Source organism: Nipponia nippon, unplaced genomic scaffold (assembly GCF_047370975.1).
Source record: "Nipponia nippon isolate SJK-2023a ecotype South Korea unplaced genomic scaffold, ASM4737097v1 scaffold_6, whole genome shotgun sequence".
Classification (NCBI taxonomy): Eukaryota; Metazoa; Chordata; class Aves; order Pelecaniformes; family Threskiornithidae; genus Nipponia; species Nipponia nippon.
In genome coordinates, this window is record NW_028262380.1 from 10,835,175 (window position 1) to 10,856,490 (window position 21,316).

A 21,316-nucleotide genomic window follows, 5' to 3' on the forward strand; every position below is an offset into this window, starting at 1 on the left:
TTTAGGCATGCGAGTAAAACACTTTTTAAAGTTAGGTGAGATGAATTAGTGGGCTTTAGTGTTTGAGAATTGGTAGAATGAACTAAACTAAACATGTTTGAATGGAAGATGTAGTCATTCTGTGAAATGTTTGGTGATCATCAGAAAAGTCAGTAAAATTGTAAATATCAGCTTTTTTAATCTGCTCTGAACCAAGATTGATTCCATGAGTCAAACTACTTTGTCTTTATGTTTCTCCCTTTAGATTATTGGTGCTCATATTTAAAAAAAAAATAAATTTCCTTGCATTCCCCTTTAATCCTGAGTAGCCATTGCTGTTTCTGTGATGAAACATGTGCTCAAAAAATCCATAATGCTTATCTGGATTTCTGTCCTGTCTCTTGTCTTGACTACACTCATGTTCCTACCTTCTTCTAGCAAGAGTTCAAGCTTCTCACTGTCTTCAAAGCTTTCTACAATTCCACTTAAGTCTCTCTAGCTTTTATCCCTAAAAGTTTTTCTCCCTACGTTTTTGCTTACTCTGTGTAAGGGTAAGCTTTTACAATTAAACATCAAACAACTTAGTGTTCATATTAATTAAATAACCCAGTAACTCAAACCTGTTCATGTATAGATGAATATATTGATCAGCTAGTTGTCTGCTGTAATTTTTTCTAAATGCCTTTCCCTTTAGCTTTAAGATCTTTTTAATCCAATTGATTGCTGTTCTTTTGGTCTGTTTTTCTGTTTCGTTTTGTTTCAACATCTAGCCCACAACTCTGAAGAAGACACTACAGTGCTTAGAGGGAATACATCTCAGCCAGTCTGGGGCTGTTTTAACATTATATGTTGATAAGCTTTTGTGTACTCCATTCCGTGTGCTGGCTCGCATGGTTGACACACTGGCTTGCCGTCGGGTAGAAATGCTTTTGGCTGCAACTTTACAGGTAAAGATAAATATATTCTTTTGTAAATAAGATTGGGTAGTGCTAGCAGTATAATTAGGTGTAATGATTTAAAGTATATCACAATATGATCATGTTTAAGTGATTTCATTGGAAAGGAAATTGTTGTATTTAATATATAGATACGTGAATGTTTATGTTTCACTTTATCTGCCTATAATTTTCCTAATCTGTTCAAAGTACCTGTGGGTATTTTACTTGTTTCTGTCCTATAAAATTTTTGTGACTCTTTTCCTATAGAACAGCATTACTCAGTTACCAGTTGAAGAACTGGATAGAATTCAGGAATATCTTCAGAACAGTGGATTAGCAGCAAGGTAAATAATACCAATACCTGTTAAAATGCCAAACTAAGTAGTGTTCTAGTACTAATTGTGTTAACTCTTTTTTCCTACGTTTTTGGCTTTTTTCTTAAAAATAAGATAGTGGCTCTTTTTTGGAGGCAAAACAGGAGTAAAGCCTCTCTTATGAGATGCAGGCATATTCGGGCACAAGGACAGTCGTGTTGGCCGAGTTGAATTTGCAATATACTTAAGAATTAAAGCAAGCTAAAGGCTAGAAGGCATCAAGTTTTCTCTCCCGCATCCCACTCAGTATTTAACTTCCGAGAGATGGCAGCCACAGATTAATTCCTTGACAAAAACTACAGTACTGAAAACAACTTTATTTTCCTCAAACTTTTGCAGAACTTTGTGAGTCCAATCTGGCTGGGCTTGTTTTTTGTGTGTGTTTTGGTTGGTGTTTCCCCCCTGCCCCCAGCTGTGTTAGAAGTTTTAACTGTTTAGTGTTCCAGCTGTTTAAAAGTAAACTGCTGTTATAAAAAGGAGCAAAATATTTGGTTTTTGAAAAAGCTTTGCTTAATGTTGGAAAAAGCCTGATTTACTGCTCTTAATGTCATTGCTCTTTGAGGTTACTATTTGTTGACTGAAATAAGAAAGAAGCAGGGGGAAAGAATGTAAAGCCCAAGACTGCAGTGATTGGTAGTAATGTGCCTTCATAGTTAACATCACATTTGAATTTCTAAAAAACTCCAAAATCCAAATGACTATCAAAGTTCTTGATAGTAGTAATGGAATCAAAGAAAAAAACCCCGAACCAAACAAAAACCCAAACCCCTGACACTGACCTAAATCAACAAACTGGAATTCTTAATCTAGTTTTATTAAAAAAGTTCCACTTTAGTGGATTCTTGTTTGGTATCTGTTAGAATGTATTTGTCTGCAATCAAATAATCTGTGCACTAACTTTGATTCTTCTTACTCTTGAAAAAGATTTACTGTGTAAAGAAAACTGAAGAACTTGCATTTTATGCTTGAGTGTGTACAAATTCTACATCTAAATTAAACTTATTGTTGATGGTGCTGAGTTCATTTATTTTGGCTTCTGATAGCTGGTGAAATTTGCAGTTTTGCATCATATGACTGCATATATCCAACAAAGAACTTAAGACCTTACTGCTTTTCTCTCCCAGGATTAGAACTGGCTCACTGGATGTCTTTTTATTTTTAAATGATATACAAAACTGAGTAAGTTAGCTCTCTGCTGATATGTTCTTCTATTTTCAGACACCAGAGACTTTACTCGCTCTTGGATAGGTTTCGTCTTATGGTAGCACCAGACACAACTAGTCCTTCACCTCTGGTTACCTCACACCCACTAGATGGAGAAGACCAACCAGCTTTAGAGAATGTAATTCTAGACAAAGTAAGATTATGTTTAGAAAGTCATTAAAAGTGCCTTGGCTGTAAACAAGCTTTTGCTCATTACAAGACATTTAAATACAGCTTATTTTTACTATGCAGTTAATGTTCTCAGAATTGTCAGTGAATCTCAAATATAGATAAGTGAATGATTTCATATGTGTTGGCTGACTGTTGAACGTAGGGTGACTAATTAGCACATGCATAGATGTTTGTTATGTTGATGGTGCTGTGAAAAACTATCAAGTTTTGTTTCATTGCATAACTTTAATGGAAAGATTTATATAAGGTTCAGTAGAGACAGATACATACTCTTACTTGTTTTCTTGATGTGTTTACTGCAGTGATCAGTTTTATTCATTTGCTGAAAGCTGTTGGTTGTCTCTTGGAAACTAAGCATTACTTCTCGGTTTCCACTTCTCAGCTTTCAATTACTTTCAGAGAACAGTCATGACTACTTAACTGTTTGTCTTCCATGTAGTTAGATGCATTTATTTCAAAGCAGGGTGGGAGGCTTAGAGCATGCCTCTTGGGGCCTGTGTCTTTCTAGTTAGTCCCATGGCACAGATAATTTCTCCTTTTCATTCCTTTGTGTTCTACAGTGATACCCAGTAATAGGAAACATATGTAACTGAGATGGCAAAATTTATTTGATTAACTGACGGTTTGGAGGAGACTGATAAGTAGTCGAGGAACCAATTGACTTAGAGATTGAGAGCTACTTAGACAGAAGGAGGAAACACTGTTTGTGCCCAGAAACCATTTACCCGTAGCTTTCTGTCTTCAAATTAACCAAAAAATCTCCTTCTGTAACTGTAAATCCTGCACAGAGGAAGTAGGTTTCATACGTGTCCTCCACAACCCCTACATAGTTCATAGAATCATAGAATATCTCAAGTTGGAAGGGACCCATAAGGATCATAAAGTCCAACTGCCTGCTCCTCGCAGGGCTATCTAAAACTAAACCTTATGACTAAGAGCATTGTCCAGATGCTTTTTGAACTCTGACAGGCTTAGTAGCATTCTAATTAATATCAGTAAATTCAGGATGTCCAGTTATGAGAAAGAAATCACAGAAAGGGATAACTGAGCCTCTTTATATTCCTTAGTTAAATTAGTTATATTAACTAATTCCTGTAGGCTTATCACTAATAATTTAAGGAGTAAATTTGCAGTGGTGTCTGATGGTCTTCATTTATTTCAGTGAGTGTTAAAAGATAAATGTTATCTTCATCTGCGGATTTATTTGAATCTGAAGACTTTTCTTCGTTGGTTATAGTATTGGGTTTTTTGCTATTACTGTTATGTTTGTGTGACTACTGAGTATTCCAGTTTTTTTTCCTAGATATTCTCCTCAGCTTTAGGATTCTAATGCATACACCTGTGCTATATGTTAAGCTTCATTTTTTCCTTGTTTCCTGTCCAGACTCTATGGAAATAGACAACTTGCCAGTGAACATCCATCGGTCTAGTTTTGCCTTGCTATTTCTTTGAGGTTTTTTGACATTAATGTGGCCTAGTGATCTCTTAAACGGACCACAATTCAATGCCAATGAGCAATTCTCCCCCTACCCCATGAACTGTATTATTTTCCAAAAACAAATATGTAATAATTTTTTTTTTTCATTATTAAAGGACTGGTATGTGTCACTAGTGAGGTCGCAGTGTTGCATCAAGTCTGACTCAGCACTGCTAGAAGGTGCAGAGCTGGTAAATAGGATTCCTCAGCCTGACCTGAACTCCTTCATGACCAGCAAGGTAATTTCTTTGTCAGGTGAAACGTAGTCAGCTGAAGAGGATGTAATTATTTCTAACGTTCTTTTTGGTAGTGTTAATAGATCAGATTCTTAAATGTAAACACTTCAAATTTATATAATACTGGTAGTTCACTTCTTGAATTCCAGTTCATTTTGAAAACTAAAATAGTAGATATGTTTCATTTCTATGTCTAGCAATGCTGCTAATAGTAGCTTTCTAGTAGTACAGGTTGGGTGTATAGAGTGGAAGTGAAGGTTAGTTTATGTATTACAATCGCAAAAATTCAGTTTTACTATTTTACATAATCTCGTTTTGCCATACAGTCTCTTACAAGGCCACATGTTTCTGTAACCTTTTAAATATCTGTACTAGATGACTTGGAATATGTCACTAGCAGGCCACAGATAGTGAATCTGGCATAAAGGACAACTTGTATCTATTACTTGTTTTCTAAGAATGTATTTTGTTCAAATTCTCTACATTACATTTGCTGCTCGTATACAGAAATAATAATGGGAAACTGTTTTTAAAAAGGTTTTTGTTTGGCTTATCTGTTTGAAAACTTACTGCTTGAAGATTCCTTGTATATAAGTCATCCTTAAGCTTTATTCACATATTATTCTGATAATTTGGAATAAGTATATTGATTTTTCTTTCTAGTACAGTAGTGTTTGGAATTTAAATGTGGAACAAATATGGGCTTACTTCTGGTATTGTTACACCATAGTAGAGCAGAGGTCATAAGAAGTTAGTTTAATTAATAAACCATTAATTTACCACTATATTAGAATGCCAGAATAGCACCGTCAGATACTTGGCTTTTTAAAAGCAATTTCTTTACTTTTTGTTTACTATTTGATTTCAGGAATTCAACCTAAGCTTGTTAGCACCTTGTTTAAGTCTTGGCATGAATGAAATCTCAAGAGACCAGAAGAGTAGTTTCTTTGAAACAGCTCGGAGGGTAACTCTGGATCATGTGTCTACCACTGTACAAAACCTTCCTGCCAACCACCAGGTTTTTCAACCTCTCTTGCCAACTGAGCCATCAGCCTACTGGAAAAAACTAAGTGAAATCTTTGGTAATAGAAATAATGGTCTATTTAAGTTTATTCTCTCCTCTGCAAAGGTACTTTACAGGTGTCTTGTGAATACATGAACTTACTATTTAAAAAAATCAAGACACCAGGCATAAAAGTGCTTATGAAATAATTCTGAAAAACATTTATTGAGGGGGGAAAAAATTCAAACTGTTAGATTTCATCCAGTCTTATTTTATAGGAGATGAGGTGATGTATCAGTCCATGATGACACTTTGTCGTGCACTGGCTCAGTATTTGTTGTTACTCTCAAAACTACCAGCTGGTCTCCGTGTTCCTCCTGACAAAGAGGATGATATCCTGAAATTCGTAGTTATGTCAGTAGAGGTAAGAAGCTACAGCATAATTAAAAATATGATGAAATGCTGGGAGAGGGAACAACTTTGACTTAAATTGAGCGCCATTGAGTAACTTTGGATCTGGGCAATTTTCTTGTCTTAACTGTAGAAATTTGTTCAGTGGTTATTTTATTTGACCTGTGCTAGTAAATCAGATGGGCTTAGGGGACAAGGGCAGGTTTTTACAAGGAGAGGTTGACTGAATGATGGAATGATCTTGGCATTTGGGAGAATAGCCCTGCACTGATTTTTGGGACATGAATGAACAGTATATACTGCTCATAGTTTTCTTGTACTTAAAGTAAATTCTGTTCTCTCAAGAAAAAGATGATGAATACAACTTGCTAATAAAACTTTACATATTGCTGAGTAAAAAAAAAAGTCTTTGGTTATAAGTTCTTCTGTTGCGAGAATTTGCTACTAATGGAAAATTTTTATTTTTGCACAGGCATTATCATGGCATTTAATGCATGACCAGATTCCATTAAGTATAGATCTTCAAGCTGGTCTGGATTGTTGCTGTCTGACATTACAGCAGCCTAGTCTCTGGAATTTGCTGGCTTCTGCAGCTAATGTGACATATGCTTGCTCCTTAATTAATTGCATTAGATTTATCATAGAAGCAGGTGAGTCCAAATTGAACAGCTATGAGAAAATTTTCGTAATAAATTGTCAGCCATCACTGATCGAATGCTAAATGTCTGGAATATTTCCTCTGAGTCCTTTTTAATTATTTCCTCGACAAATTTATTTTTACTACTTTAATTTCTCATTTAAAATGTTGTGTTTACTTTTCAACTTGGCAGATGCCTTGGAGATGTTAAATATTTGACTACTATGTGGTTTTGAGGAGAAAAATATGAGATATGTAATGGCTGTATCTTTTAAATATTTTTGTCTAATTCAGTTGCTGTTGAACCTGGTAATCAACTTCTTAGTCCTGAAAGAAAGAAGAATACTTCAAAAGGCTTAAGTGAGGGTGAAATTGATTCAAACACACAGAGTAAGTAAACAGTGAATTCCACTTTTACCTTAAACTTTCACTGAAGAAATATTTGTAAATACTGTTTTTTAACAATGAGTGTTCACCTGAGACCTTATTTGTATTTGATATATGTTTATTAAATATAGCTTGACATATTTTTAACAGGTGTAGTTGTTTTTTCTTGTAAGTTAAATATTAATGCAGATTTTTCTTTTGGGGGATTCTGGTACTTGTGCAGCACGCTGCAGACTGAGCTTTTTAAAGTCTTGTGGGATCTTTAAATTTCATGTGGGAGAGGTAGCATTGTTTATTTCTTCTGAAGAATGCCAGATGTATTATCTGCCCTTCTACAGCATGGGCGCACTGTTGAGTACGTTGAAGGTGAAGGTCAAGTGTAGTCCATGAGTGTGGACAGCATTGTCTTCCATATCCAGCTGAGCTGGTTACAGTAAGATACCACTTCCATCTACAGAAATTACCTGCTTGTCAGATTTAGCATAGAGCCAGCCACGAGACTCTTTTCTCATAAAACTTTAAATTCTGATAAATGCTCTATTTGGTTGGGCCCGTTCTTGCTGGGGTTAGCATGTGAGCTGCTCTGCTGACAGATCTCAGGTACTGGTAATCTCCAGCACTGAGACTGGCAAACAACGCAAGCCATTGCAGGGAGGGTGGTAGTAGTACTCTTCAACTAGCTGAAATATTGTAGAATATTTCTTTGTATACATCCTTATTGTGGTTTTGTCCTTGTTAGTCAACATGCTCTTTCATTAAGCATTTTCTTGTTTTTCTGTATCTTTAAATTATGTGTCTTTTGAATAGATTAATAAAACTGAATTTCTTTTTCTCCCAACAAAGAAACTAAACACATTACTGCAGCTTGTGAAATGGTAGCTGAGATGGTGGAATGCTTACAGACTGTCTTGGCACTGGGGCACAAAAGAAACAGCAGTATCCCAGCGTTTCTTACTCCTGTCCTCAAGAACATCATCATCAGTTTAGCAAGGCTGCCTCTAGTGAACAGTTACACAAGAGTACCTCCTTTGGTATGTTCATTATGCTTTGTTTTCAGGACTTTAAAAGCTATTGAACAACTTTTTGAAAACCAAACATGGTGTTGCATCTTAAGTTTTATGTCAGTAGGACTTCAACCTTTAGCTAATTTGATCAGCCAGTTTGTCTTTTTAAACAGTGAGAAGCAAAACATTGAAGTGAACTCTTACTTGATATCTTTACAGAATCAGAGATTTGAATAGACAGGAGTGTCGTTGCTCCTTATATTCTTATGTGAGAGAATGTCCAGGTGGTTGTTTAAGAAAGAAAAAGCAAGCAGTGACTTGGGTGCTTTGTTAGGGCTAATATTTCCTCCCGCTCAGTGGGATTGCTTACCCTGGAAAGAGTGCAAAATCTACACTGCTACTTTCTTTGACACCTGAATTGACAAATTCATTTTTTGTTATGCCAAGCACCACAACAATGCAGTGGTGCTGGGGTGTCTGAATTAGTGTCTGAACTAACTCGGGTATTTGTGTGTGGTACCATACCATGGTATGCCACGCAGATACTTTTGGATTGTATATTGCTGTTCTTTCCTAACTCATCTTGGATCTTTTGAACAAGGTATTTCAACCTTTTCTTCATGGCCAGGTAACATGGATTTAAGAACACCTCGTGATTACCTCCGTGTATTGTTAGTACTGTGAAATGACTTTGTTTTGATAAACTTCAAAAACCATTATCAGAAACATTTCTAGAAGCTTATTAGCTAGAGCAAAAGGGGGTTTCCTGATATGTGCAAGGCCATTTCTCTGGCCTTTCTCTGTTTCTCAGCACTCTGTTTTTGAAGGGATGTCAAAAGATACTATTTTTTTTGATGGAGAATTTTTTCCCATTCACGGATGGATCTTTGTGCTCTTTCAGGCATTGGTAGTATGTGAACTTTTTCCCTCAATTACCTTTCAGCATCATTTATGTACAGTCTATTTTTCACTTCTAAACTGAAATATATGACAGGAACTTACTTCCTTTCATATTGTTGTGGTTTAACCCCAGCTGGCAATTAAGCACCACACAGTCACTCACTCGCCTCCCTGCAGTGGGATGGGGGAAGAGAATCGCAAGAGTAAAAGTGAGAAAACTCATGGTTTGGGATAAAGACAGTTTAATAGGTAAAGCAAAAGCCACACATGCAAGCAAAACAAGGAATTCATTCACTACTTCCCATTGGCAGCCAGGTGTTCAGCCATCCCCAGGAAAGCAGGGCTCCATCACGTGTAACGGTTACTTGGGAAGGCAAACGCCATCACTTCAAACATCCCCCCCCTTCCTTCTTCCCCCAGCTTTATATGCTGAGCATGATGTCATATGGTATGGAATAGCCCTTTGGTCAGTTGGGGTCAGCTGTCCCAGCCGTGTCCCCTCCCAGCTTCTTGTGCACCCCCAGCCTCCTCGCTGGTGGGGTGGGGTGAGGAGCAGAAAAGGCCTTGACTCTGTGTAAGCGCTGCTCAGCAGTAATGAAACTGTGTTATCAACACTGTTTCCAGCACAAATCCAAAACATAGCCCCATAGTAGCTGCTATGAAGAAAATTAAGTCTATCCCAGCCAAAAGCAGCACACATATCCAAACTTGGACAGTAGGACTGAATAATTAATTCATGGTCAGAAATATGCAAAAAGAAAAAAACACCCAAAATTAGAAATGCAGTGTAAAATGTGTAATAGTTGTGTTAAACATTTAATCTTTCTCTGAGTGGTTTTTTTTGTATTTGGAGAATTACTTTGTTTACTGATGTCTCATTCCTTTTGAATGGTGCGTATGTATTTATAGCTGTCATGTTAATACTATTTCTGTTTTGGATAAGTAGAGACTTTCTTTATATTTCTTCAGGTCTGGAAATTAGGCTGGTCACCAAAGCCTGCAGGTGACTTTGGCACAGTTTTTCCTGAAATACCAGTAGAATTTCTACAAGAAAAAGAAATCTTTAAGGAGTTCATCTATCGCATTAATACGCTTGGTATGTACAAAATTAAAAATTAATACAGTTGGCTCTTATTGGGCATTTATCTGTGTTGTGAAGTTACTGAATCTGGTACCATTTGTTTACTTTTGTCGGTTTTGTGGAAGAGAAATAATATTTCAGAGCAGGTTAGTAATTGTAATAATTCTTACATTTTGCTCAATGCAGAGAAAAAAATTATAAATTATAGAGATAAAGCCAAAAACTGTTCCAACTCAGGGAGGTGATTTCAGTGTACTTTTACAGAATGGCCACTTGTTTTCTGGAGCGTACACTTGACAATATGTTTGAGAATATTTTGCTCCCCCCCCTCCTTTTTTTATTAATGCACAGTATTAATATTAATTACATTATTCTATTAATAAATAGAATTTAGTGCCACACTCTCAATATTTTAAATGAGATCCTGTCACTTTAAAGCTTCTGGATATGTCGGAGTTTACTAAATGAACACAGTGGGGCTTAAGAGTTTGTCTTTGTCAACAGATGAGACTGTCGGGGGTAATGCACCAAATTTTCTGTATGCTTAGGCAAGTCCTTTGGTGTTTTGGGTTTTTTTGCCCCTCTGATCTGCAGGTTAATATTTGACTGACTTGTGGTGTAGCACTGATTTCTGTTGAGCACTATTATGCCTAAGATAACATTCTCATTTTTGATTCTTTAGATATCATTGGTATAAACTGCAAGGTATTATTCAGGAATCCTCTGCAGTCTTTTATAGGCAAAAAATTTGTTTGGAAAATTTTGAGAAGTGCTTGAATTTTAATGGCCTATTTCTAGGCAATTCAGTCATTTTGCTTTTTAGGGCATGAAGATTTCTTGGATCATTACGGGATTCTCCATGACCTACTTTCTTGTGAGAATTGGCCAGTTTTCCAGATGATTTTGTGTGTTGTGAAAACCTGATAGATCTCAGTGCTTTGGAAGTTGGACAATCAAAATATTTAAATGTATATAAGAAACAACCCCAACAGGACCATTTAAATAATAACATGCAGAATCCTTCTAAAGGGTTTATCACTTCCTAAAATAGAACAGTTTAAATTTAAGCTGTAGTGATTAGAAAAAATGACAAATTGAATAGGAAATGGTACAAAACTGAATCTATGGAAACAACGTACCATTTTTTAATGCTGTTCAATGTTTAAATTTGTATTAAGACATAAATGGCTATCTCTGAGTGTTTCCATAGGATGGATCAGCCGTACTCAGTTTGAAGAGACTTGGGCTACTTTGCTTGGTGTGCTTGTAACTCAGCCTATTGTAATGGACCAAGAGGAGAACCAACAAGAGGTAATGTCATTCACTGAATTTTTTTTAATTAAATTTTACTTAAACTAAGAAAAATGTTTCTACTAATAAACCTGTAAAGCAGAAAAGTAGTGACTAAAACTAAGAAATTATTTCCGTTTTGTATTTCCTTGTCTTCATATCACTGAGTTCAGACACATCCATCTTCTGGCTTAAAGCTTCTGCAAGCATGTAAATAGTATGGGAAAATTGTAGTGAAGCTGTTTCAACTTTATATTAGTACATCACTCAACACACACACAGTTCAAAGTTTGATTAGATGTTTGGCTTTAGGCACAGTAGGAACTCCAAAAACTTCAAGAGAAACAATGTGTGAGAACTGTGCCTTTAGGAAACATACTGGTTAACTGTAACTAGCATGCATTACTGCAATTATCTGTGCTATCTAATAATCAAGCTTCAAGGGGAGCTTCTTTGGTAAGATTTTTTGTAAGATTCTTGACTAGAAATGAATTGACCTGGAGATGCATGTCCATGTCTGTCGCTCTCAGTTGTAGACTGTATATTGGATATCTGGGCTTCTAACTTGGATTCCTCAGGTAAGTGTTCAGAATTCAGTGGAGGGCATTTGGGAATCAGAGCTGAAGAAGTGTATCCATACCAAAAGCAAATATGAGAGTGAACTTAGCTATCATGAAAGAGACTTTCCCTCTTCAGATGTCTTAACCTGCTAGTGAACTGATTTTACGAGGTTCTAGCTCTTTGACCGGAAAGGCTTTTTTTTCCTGAACTCATACAGCGTTCACTCCCAAACTGCAAACAGCCCTGATGGTAGGTGTGGAACCTAAAGCATTTTGAAGAATTCAGAGGGTAGATGCCTATGAGTAGTGGATCCAGCATAGCAGACAAAGGGTGTTTCCCTTGCTTCCTTGGTGTCAGACTCCAAAAAGGGAGTAGGGCATCATGATCTCTCTTCCCTGGGTTAGCATTTTCTGTTAGTTAGACTGACTTGCGCACTTGTGCAGCCTGCAGAATTTTTGACTCAACTATTTTCTATTTAATGGCCATGTTGGATCAGACTTAAGGCAACCTAGCTATTGGTAGTTCCTTATTTGTCACGTAGGGAGTGTCTATTTGTAGAATAGGAGTAATACTACTCCTTTACTTTCCAAGGAAAACTAATATGTTCAAAATTGCAAACATTTTGAGCACTATTATAAATTTCAGTATGTTAATATTTTCTGAAATAAAAATACAAGGTTCTTTTTTTTTTTTTAAATGTTGAAAATTCATTACCATTTTACATTTTCTAAAAAGGTTCAGACTCTCTTGTGGTCTGATACTTTCAAGAAAAAATCACAATTTATACAACGAAAGCAAAAACTGAGAAACACCCTGCCACTTCAGAATCTGCAAGTGTTTGTGCTGTTCTAATTTTAGTTTGTAAAAAAACCCTGATTTAGTCAAAGTACTGATGGTAAACAGTTCTGAGCAAAGAAGTTAAATGTACTGCAAAGATTCTTGCTACCATCAACATGGGGAGGATGAGTTACAACCCACAGTGCCAGAAGTTTATTTAAAGAGAATTTTTTTTTTTTTTTAAAAGGGAAAGAAACAGACTACTACAGTGGTGATGACTTACAGTGCCAAAGTACTTGATGCAACGTGTGTAGTTCCAAATGCTTCTATTGGGGGAAAATGGCAGTCTCTCAAGTATGAATAATAGATTGAATCTAAACCAAATAGTTTAAGAAAGTTGCGTTACAGTTTTCTCACACTTTTACAGTGGTGCTAAATACTGAATGTGTAGCATCTTGGTTTAGAAGAAACATTGGATGCATCTGAATAATGATGCCCAGAAAAATGCTGCTGAAAATTCATTATGAGGTTGAATTTTGTTCCTAAATGGGCTATTACTAAAAACAGTTAACATGGATCCTCCTCTGAAGAGCTTCCAACTCAGATTTGGTCTTACTTGATTCTTTATTGCAACGGGTAACTAATGGGTAGATGCAAACAAAGAAACTAAATACTTTGAAAGTTCTGAAATGGACATCTTGAGGTTTTAATGCCATTGGGATAAGAGAGGATGCATGTAGAATGGTGGATGAGGTGGAAGGATGTGTTGCTGCTACAGTCACAGTGCTTTGTGTGCATTGCTTATGTCAACTAGGTTTCTGTATGGGAAGAAGTCTAGATGTCAGGCTTATTAATGATAATTTAGTGGAAGGTGACAAACTCATATTCAGGGCTTTCGGGATTCTTTTTTTTACAATTCAAATTACAGTAAGTTCATTTTACAGGAAGATACAGAGAGGACCCAAATCAATGTTCTTGCAGTACAAGCCATAACTTCCTTGGTGCTGAGTGCAATGACAATACCTGTTGCAGGCAATCCAGCGGTTAGCTGTTTGGAACAGCAGCCCCGCAACAAAGCTTTAAAAGCTCTGGACACAAGGTATTTTTTTTACTTGCACTAAAATGCATGAAAGTTATAATTGTGATTAATACATAAATACAATTGCTTAATCTATCTGTAGCAAAATATGTATAGACTATATTTTCTAAGCAACAGTGTATACAGATGGATCTGTTTACATAGAAGTCCCATGGACTTAGCATCACAAGCCTGCTGTGTTAAAAGACAGTATCTGAAAAAGACAATATCTTATTAAAATCTAGTAAACAATGTGCAGAATGTATTTCTCAACATTTCTTAGTTTTAGCATCCCTGATAACAAAAATAAGCATAGACACATAACGCTGTAGAGTAAGCCAGTCTGACTTGTACAAAAATGTTAAAGGGAAAATCTGCTTAAATTGATTTCTGTTGGGCTTTCAGGTTTGGGAGGAAGCTAAGTGTTATCAGGGGAATTGTTGAACAGGAAATCCAAGCAATGGTATCTAAGAGAGACAATATTGCTACTCATCACTTATACCAAGCTTGGGACCCTGTTCCATCACTTTCTCCTGCTACTACAGGTAAGTGCCTGTGTGCGGGGGAGGGGAGAGTGAATTTCTTTTACGTTTAAAAAGTAGAAAAGATACTCTTAGAAATTTATTTGCAGTCCAGTTTGCAGGAAATGAAGCTGTTTTCACATCTACTTTGTTATGCATGTTTTAAAAACTTTTCTTCTGTTTTGTTATAGGTGCTCTTATCAGCCATGAAAAACTCTTACTGCAGATCAATACTGAACGAGAAATAGGAGATATGGATTATAAACTGGGACAGGTTTGTTAAAACCTTAACTTTGAACTTGACTTTTATTACATTTCTTCTATTTGTGAAAGTTCAGTTAAGAGGCATTGCTTAACTTCAGATGTAAGCTAAAAGCTCTGAGTGATGCAGGGTAGATCATAACTGGGTGAATCCCCTCAGCCAGCTGTCCCTCTTCTCACGGAAATTTTGCTTGTGTGTGTGAGGTCTACCCGTGAGCCAGCTATTGAGTTGTACTTTTCAGCCTTGTGTGTTAAAGAGCCCTTGTAGTGTTAGCTTCCACTTTAACTACTGGATTTTAATTTGCTGTGGCATGCTTGCAGTAGTCCTTAGGAAATGAAAAATCACTGGACATAAAATAAGCAATGTTGTTTTAATTTTAAATAAACCTCCTGTAGGGACATAAATTTCACTGGATGATGTTAGTTGGAAAATTAGCACTGTATACAGTGAATAAAAAAATCGTCCTTATCCAGTTACTTATCTCCTTGAAAAATTAGTCTTTACATAAAGTTACATATAAGTTTTAAATGTAATATTTGTTTAATTATTTGAGCAGTATGTATTAGTGAAAAAAACTTAAATACTAAACTCAGATGACAATATTTTTCTTGAGGTATCTTTTGCATAAGGAAGACTAAATGATCACTTGTCTGTCTCTAGGCATCTCTATGTTCTCTTGAGACTTTAAATGGCTTGAACGTTCAGTATTTGCAGGTTTATAGACCCTACGTGTTATTTACAAAAACTGTTAACTCTATAACAATACTAGGCATTAGACATCCTGCTTTAAAAATAAACAAAAGTGTTTATATTTTTGCTAATGTGAAAAGGAATTCTGTGTAAGGGTGAATTTTTGTCTAAGGAGTAAGTCTTGAGCTATGTAAGATAAGCAACTTTAGAGGAAAAAGTAATACCTGTATTGAAGCACAGGAAGTGCTGATTTTGTTTTGGAATCTTCAGACGGATCATTTATGAAATGCTATCAGCAGGTCTTGTTGTTCTGAAACTTTAATTTTTATACATAAAAAAGAAGAACTAAGGAGTTTTCTTCTTCATAGATATTTGTTAATCTACCCTGAGTCAAAGGATTTGAAATCTTAGTCTTGTCTGGTTTCAGAATAAAGGTTATACTGCAATCAGATATGATGAGTTATAGTTTGAGAAGAATTAGGAATGTGTTTTCTATTGAACTGCAGTCATTACGGTTCTTCCTGAATTATTTTCTTGCTTGATATGAATTGTAAATATTTATACTTTGCTTTGGATTTTAGATCTGGTATGTTGACTTTGGGATGATGCATGCATATTGTTAGGGTGTGCTTACAGGTTAGCCAGATGCTGCTTTTAGCATCACCTGTATTGCTGTACTAAGCACATGGTGCTACTGTTTTTGCTGTGCCATACAGTTTAAAGTGAGTTAAACTGAAATGTTGAAATTTTTTTTTAACCTTTAAGTGATGTGCAGTTCAGGTAAATGTTCCTTGAGGCTGTGTGTTGCCTGTCATTTAAATGAAAAATGTATTGGTCTTCTAAGATTTTTCTAATCTGACTATGAAGGGTGTTAGATATTGTCCTTCTTTTCTATTTGTTTTTCTTTTTTATTGTGTTGCAAGGTCTCTATACACTCCATATGGTTAGGAAATAATATCACTCCATTGAGAGAAGAAGAGTGGGGTGAGGATGAAGAAGATGAGAATGACATACCTGCTCCTTCCTCACCACCAACCTCTCCTATTAACACCAGGTGTCTTATTTTTTTCTTGTCTCTCCTTTTACTTATTGATAAGCTTTTATCTCTTCATGTTGAGTTCAGTAAGCTGGGTTTATAAATTGGACACTAGTAAATAACTATTATTTCAAATCAGGTATTATAGCAGAGATAGCTATGGCCATTTTAACACTCGCTTATTGTGCCTTGCAGGAAACACCGGGCTGGTGTAGATATACATTCTTGTTCTCAGTTCTTGCTTGAACTGTATAGTCAGTGGATATTGCCATCAAACCCTAGCAAGAGAACGCCAGTCATTTTGATTAGCGAAGTGGTGCGATCAGTAAGTCTATTATTCATAGTCATCATTGAGTATATGTTACCAAATATTCAGAGCTAAGCAGCATTTGTAAAGCATCTTTTAATATATGGGAAACACTGATTTTTCTTGGCAGTGTTATTATATGGGCAGTACAGAAATATAACTTGAGCATCTATAACATTGTACTGATTTAAACTATACAAGCATCTGGATTGCATATTCTGCTACTATGTTACAAACACTTTAGTTATTTAATAATAGTCGGTATTTTACTTGACTACTTGCTAGAAGTAGATTTCAGGATTTTGCTTATCCTATCTCTTTGTAAGAAAATGAAGATGGAACAACAATGTATTAAAGGATTAAATTGACTATTGAAGTGTAGAAGCAAAACTGAAGAACCATAGGTGTGGAATGTGTCTTGATAGCCATTATTCACTATCATAAAAGACATAATGAAGCTATCCTTGCAAGAGACTATGTATTGTGTGCTTTGGGGTGTTCTAGTACATTGTAAATGGCAATGTTCATTCCTTTTCCGGAATTACTTACTCTAGTGGATTTGGTTTTGTAAACCTCTTAGGGGAAAAAGGACAATTTGGAGGTAACTGTTATCTGAGATGGATGGTGGAATTAATTCTGGACAACAATAGTTATTCCAGACACTTGAGTTAATGTTTACGCATTTAATAGATCAATTGAGGAATCTTTTGCTGACAGTTAAAAGGGAGAGTAAATTTTTGGCTGTCTGCTAATGGGCTTTTTTATATTCAATTTTAATTTGTGTACAGCTTCTGGCAGTATCAGACTTATTTACAGAAAGGAATCAGTTTGAGATGATGTATACAACGTTGACAGAACTGCGAAAGGTGCATCCATCAGAAGATGAGATTCTTGTACAGTATTTGATACCAGCCACTTGTAAAGCTGCTGCAGTTCTCGGAATGGTAAGAAATTCTCATGGAAGTTTATTGCAAATTCATGAGTGTCTAGGTTAACTCATCCTTAGCTTCTGCTGCAAAATGTGGTGTACTTGGTAGGAGTAGTTTGTCTCTAAGAAAATCCCTTAGCTGATCTGCATGGCTATAAGAAGTCATAGGATATGTATTCTGGGCTTGCAGAGGTTGCAAACGTCATCTCCAGTTGCCCTGTATTCAGACAGAAAGGTTGTTTTTTGGTTTTGTTTGGTTTGGTTTTTTTGAGATTTGAGCTTAATTTAATGTGCTTTTTGATTTATCTTATTTAGTTGAGTGTTACCTTTGCCCTGGACTCATTTTGTTACATTTCAGGCCAAAAATGAGAACTGTGGCACAGCTATTGCTAGATTTGTGTTACAGGTGAATGGCTGTAATCTCATGAGAGGCTGGGACAGTTCATGTGATGAATATGTAGCTTGACAGTCAGGTATCCCTTTTTTTCCCCCCTCACTCTTCCATTCACTGCGTTGTTCTGCACTTAGGGAAAGAACATTATTAATGCAAATTATTTAATGAAATGTGTTGCTGTCTTTAAATCTGTAGACCAGGGAGCAGTAGTATCTTCCAATAGACATTTCAGAGTGGGATTATTTAGGGAAAAAAATTACAAATTCTTTTGGAAGAAGTTAGCATTTCTAGAAACTCTCCGAGACTAATACAGAACTATATGGGTAATAGTGATAAGAAAAGTTTTGAAAGACTTTTGGGGTAGGGCTTCCAGTAGCTATTGTAGGAGCAACTGTGCAAGAGAAGGCTGTGAAAGTGATGCCAAACATGCAGAAGCAGTTTTAGAGATCAATTTGTTCTGACTAGGCTGTAATTTCGCACTCACAAGCAAACAGCTGAATATAACAGGTTAGTGGGAGGGGAAAAAAAAAGAAGTTGATTCCATCAAGAGTTGCTTGTCCTATGCTCAGCTATGTAGAAAATCCACTTAAAAAGAGCAACTAGAGAGCACAGACTGTAAAACTGGCCTGTATCTTAGATATTTCATGAATACAGGGACAAGGTAAAACAAATAATTTCTACTAAATATTTAAATTAGATTGTATGAAAAAGACTTTTCAAATCTAACAGTTTAGAATAGATTTTGCATATTCCAATAAGTTGTTGTACTTCAGTAACAGGGAGTGAAGTATCTGATACCAGCTTGATGTTTGAAGACTCAACATAGAATCGTAGAATCATTTAGATTGGAAAAGACCCTTAAGATCATCAAGTCCAACCGTTAACTTAACACTGCCAAGTCTGCCACTAAACCATGTCCCTAAGCACCATGTCTACATGTCTTTTGAATACCTCCAGGGATAGAGACTCAACCACTTCCCTGGGCAGCCTGTTTCAGTGCTTGAGAATCCTTTCGGTGAAGAAATTTTTCTTAATATGCAACCTAAACCTTCCCTGGTGCAACTTGAGAGCACTTCCTCTTGTCCTATCACTTTTTACTAGGGAAAAGAGACCGACCCCCACTTCACTATGACCTCCTTTCAGGTAGCTGTAAAGAGCAATAAGGTCTCCCCTCAGCCTCCTCTTCTCCACACTAAACAACCCCAGCTCCCTCAGCCGTTCCTCCTAAGACTTGTGCTCTAGACCCTTCACCAGCTTTGTTGCCCTTCTCTGGACACGCTCCAGCACCTCGATGTCCTTCTTATAGTGAGGGGCCCAAAACTGAACACAGTACTCGAGGTGCAGCCTCACCAGTGCTAAGTACAGGGGGACAATCGCTTCTGGTCCTGCTGGCCACACTGTTTCTGATACAATCCAGGATGCTTTTGGCCCTCTTGGCCACCTGGGCACACTGCTGGCTCATGTTCAGCTGGCTGTCAACCAACACCCCCAGGTCCTTTTCCGCCAGGCAGCTCTCCAGCCACTCCTCCCCCAGCCTGTAGCATTGCATGGGGTTGTTGTGACCCAAGTGCAGGATCTGGCACTCGGCCTTGTTGAACCTCATACAGTTGGCCTCGTCCCATTGATCCAGCCTGTCCAGATCCCTCTGCAGAGCCTCCTACCCTCCAGCAGATCAACACTCCCACCCAACTTGGTGTCATCTGCAAACTTACTGAGGGTGCCCTCAATCCCCTCGTCTAGATCATGGGAATGGTGGAGAGAAAGATGTGTAGGTCTGAGAGTGCCAGTGGTTTCGGAGAACATATAAATGGAACGCTGTATTATGAGTTGAGTGGATGGCAGAGTAGTCTTTTGGATGCAGACCATAGGCATCTACCAGTCAGTTTCAGACAGAAGCATCCTTTGGGATTAGCTGGAAGACCAGAAAATTCCAACCATCCAAGTCGTACATGTAGAGGATTCTTAATACCGCGTATTATTTTGCTGAACTAATGCTTATCTTGGTTTTTTGGCTTTAAATCATGAGAATGTTTTACAGGTAAAATGAAGTAGCATCAGTTTACTAGTTAATCTGCAAGTCATCTCTTATCTGATTATATTAATCTTGTGACATTTGATTGAAAGTAGTTTTAAGCCAGGCTCTGGTTTATGCCATATTTTCTGCTCTTTAATTTGTTCCAAGTATTTCCAAATGACAGGCGTCACGCGTATTGAACCAGTGTTGACTTCTAATGAATACTCTCCTTGCATGTATTAGGATAAAGCTGTGGCTGAACCAGTAAGTCGACTGCTGGAATCAACCCTAAGAAGCACCCATATGCCAAGTCGGATTGGAGCTCTGCATGGAATTCTTTATATCCTTGAGTGTGACTTGCTTGATGAGACAGCGAAGCAACTCATTCCAATTATCAGCGAGTATCTGCTCTCCAATTTGAGAGGAGTAGCACAGTAAGACTCTTCCCCTCCTTCCCCCCTGCCCTGAACTGTTGCATGCTTATGTATGAACAAAAGGGCTCTTTATGGCTTGCTGTTGTCAGTACATTTTAGAGCAGGGTGTTGTATCAAGCAGGTTTTGGCATTTTCATTGAAAATATCAGCCGATTTTTAGGTTTAATTTACAGAAGTGAAGGGATATTTGAGGGTGAGAAAACTGTTTGATAACTCAGAGTTTTGTCTCTTTGGTAAATTGTGTTCCCTAAACCTTATTTTTCTGTCAAAAGGGATGTTCTTTGAATAAGACTGGCGAGATCAGTAATGAAGTTTATTTCTTCTAAACAAGTCAGGCAATGATAGCTTGCAATTATATTGCTGAAAAATTTCTTGTGTTGCACTGCATTTCCATGCTAACCAGTGCTCTCTTACGGCATCTTGGTGATACTTTGTGTGATTTAAAAAAATGTATAAATTTCATGTGGAAAAAATACTTAGTGTTTCTAAGGATTGTTTATATTGTCTCTATTTGTGACCTAGACAACTTTGATGTAAGTGACCACTACTGGTTTTGCTTATTTACAGTTGTGTGAATATCCATAACCAACAGCACATCTTGGTAATGTGTGCAGCTGCTTTCTATTTGATCGAGAATTACCCACTTGATGTAGGGCCTGAATTCTCTGCGGGAATCATACAGGTATGTTGTGATGCCTCCAGTCACAGGTGGTCACGTAACCCGGGATCACTACATAGCTATCTTTAACGCTTTATTATTGTGGCGTAGGTATGCTTTTGGGTTTAGTTTCATCAAGTTTTCTTAGTACTGATGCAGTTCCGTACTAGCTGCAGTGGTATGGTCCTAGAAGGTGACCTAAATACATCTCAAAACCAAGTAATTGGCTTTTTTCTTTTTCAGATGTGTGGAGTCATGGTGTCTGGAAGTGATGAATCAACGCCATCCACTATTTATCATTGTGTCCTGAGAGGATTAGAACGACTCCTTCTTTCAGAGCAACTTTCTAGGCTGGATAGTGAATCGCTAGTTAAACTGAGTGTTGACAGAGTCAATGTGCAGAGTCCCCACAGAGCAATGGCAGCACTTGGATTAATGCTGACTTGCATGTACACAGGTATTTACTTTTTTCTATACCTTTGATGTGCTGAGAGACTAGCTTACTAACAGTGCGAATTTTCTTCATTTATTTTTGTTACCAAGG

The 21,316-nt window shown here is 37.0% G+C and overlaps 1 protein-coding gene across 6 annotated transcripts in view; it reads left to right on the forward strand.

Moving 5' to 3' along the window:
• HTT (huntingtin) overlaps nt 1–21,316 on the forward strand; it is an 86,199-nt gene that overhangs the window by 57,475 nt on the left and 7,408 nt on the right. For 4 of the 6 annotated variants that reach the window (XM_009471152.2, XM_087736005.1, XM_087736006.1 and 1 more), the window contains 20 exons: nt 750–926; nt 1,185–1,261; nt 2,510–2,648; nt 4,280–4,402; nt 5,268–5,481; nt 5,681–5,826; nt 6,286–6,463; nt 6,745–6,840; nt 7,681–7,868; nt 9,711–9,837; nt 11,033–11,133; nt 13,395–13,549; nt 13,934–14,073; nt 14,241–14,323; nt 15,925–16,055; nt 16,233–16,362; nt 17,133–17,288; nt 19,924–20,114; nt 20,682–20,796; nt 21,016–21,229. In XM_009471152.2, coding sequence (XP_009469427.1) covers nt 750–926; nt 1,185–1,261; nt 2,510–2,648; nt 4,280–4,402; nt 5,268–5,481; nt 5,681–5,826; nt 6,286–6,463; nt 6,745–6,840; nt 7,681–7,868; nt 9,711–9,837; nt 11,033–11,133; nt 13,395–13,549; nt 13,934–14,073; nt 14,241–14,323; nt 15,925–16,055; nt 16,233–16,362; nt 17,133–17,288; nt 19,924–20,114; nt 20,682–20,796; nt 21,016–21,229 — 2,881 coding nt within the window. Of the gene's footprint in view, nt 1–749; nt 927–1,184; nt 1,262–2,509; nt 2,649–4,279; nt 4,403–5,267; nt 5,482–5,680; nt 5,827–6,285; nt 6,464–6,744; nt 6,841–7,680; nt 7,869–9,710; nt 9,838–11,032; nt 11,134–12,697; nt 13,015–13,394; nt 13,550–13,933; nt 14,074–14,240; nt 14,324–15,924; nt 16,056–16,232; nt 16,363–17,132; nt 17,289–19,923; nt 20,115–20,681; nt 20,797–21,015; nt 21,230–21,316 lie in introns of those variants that run through there. The other 2 variants (XR_015699589.1, XM_087736008.1) reach the window with 2 other exon arrangements.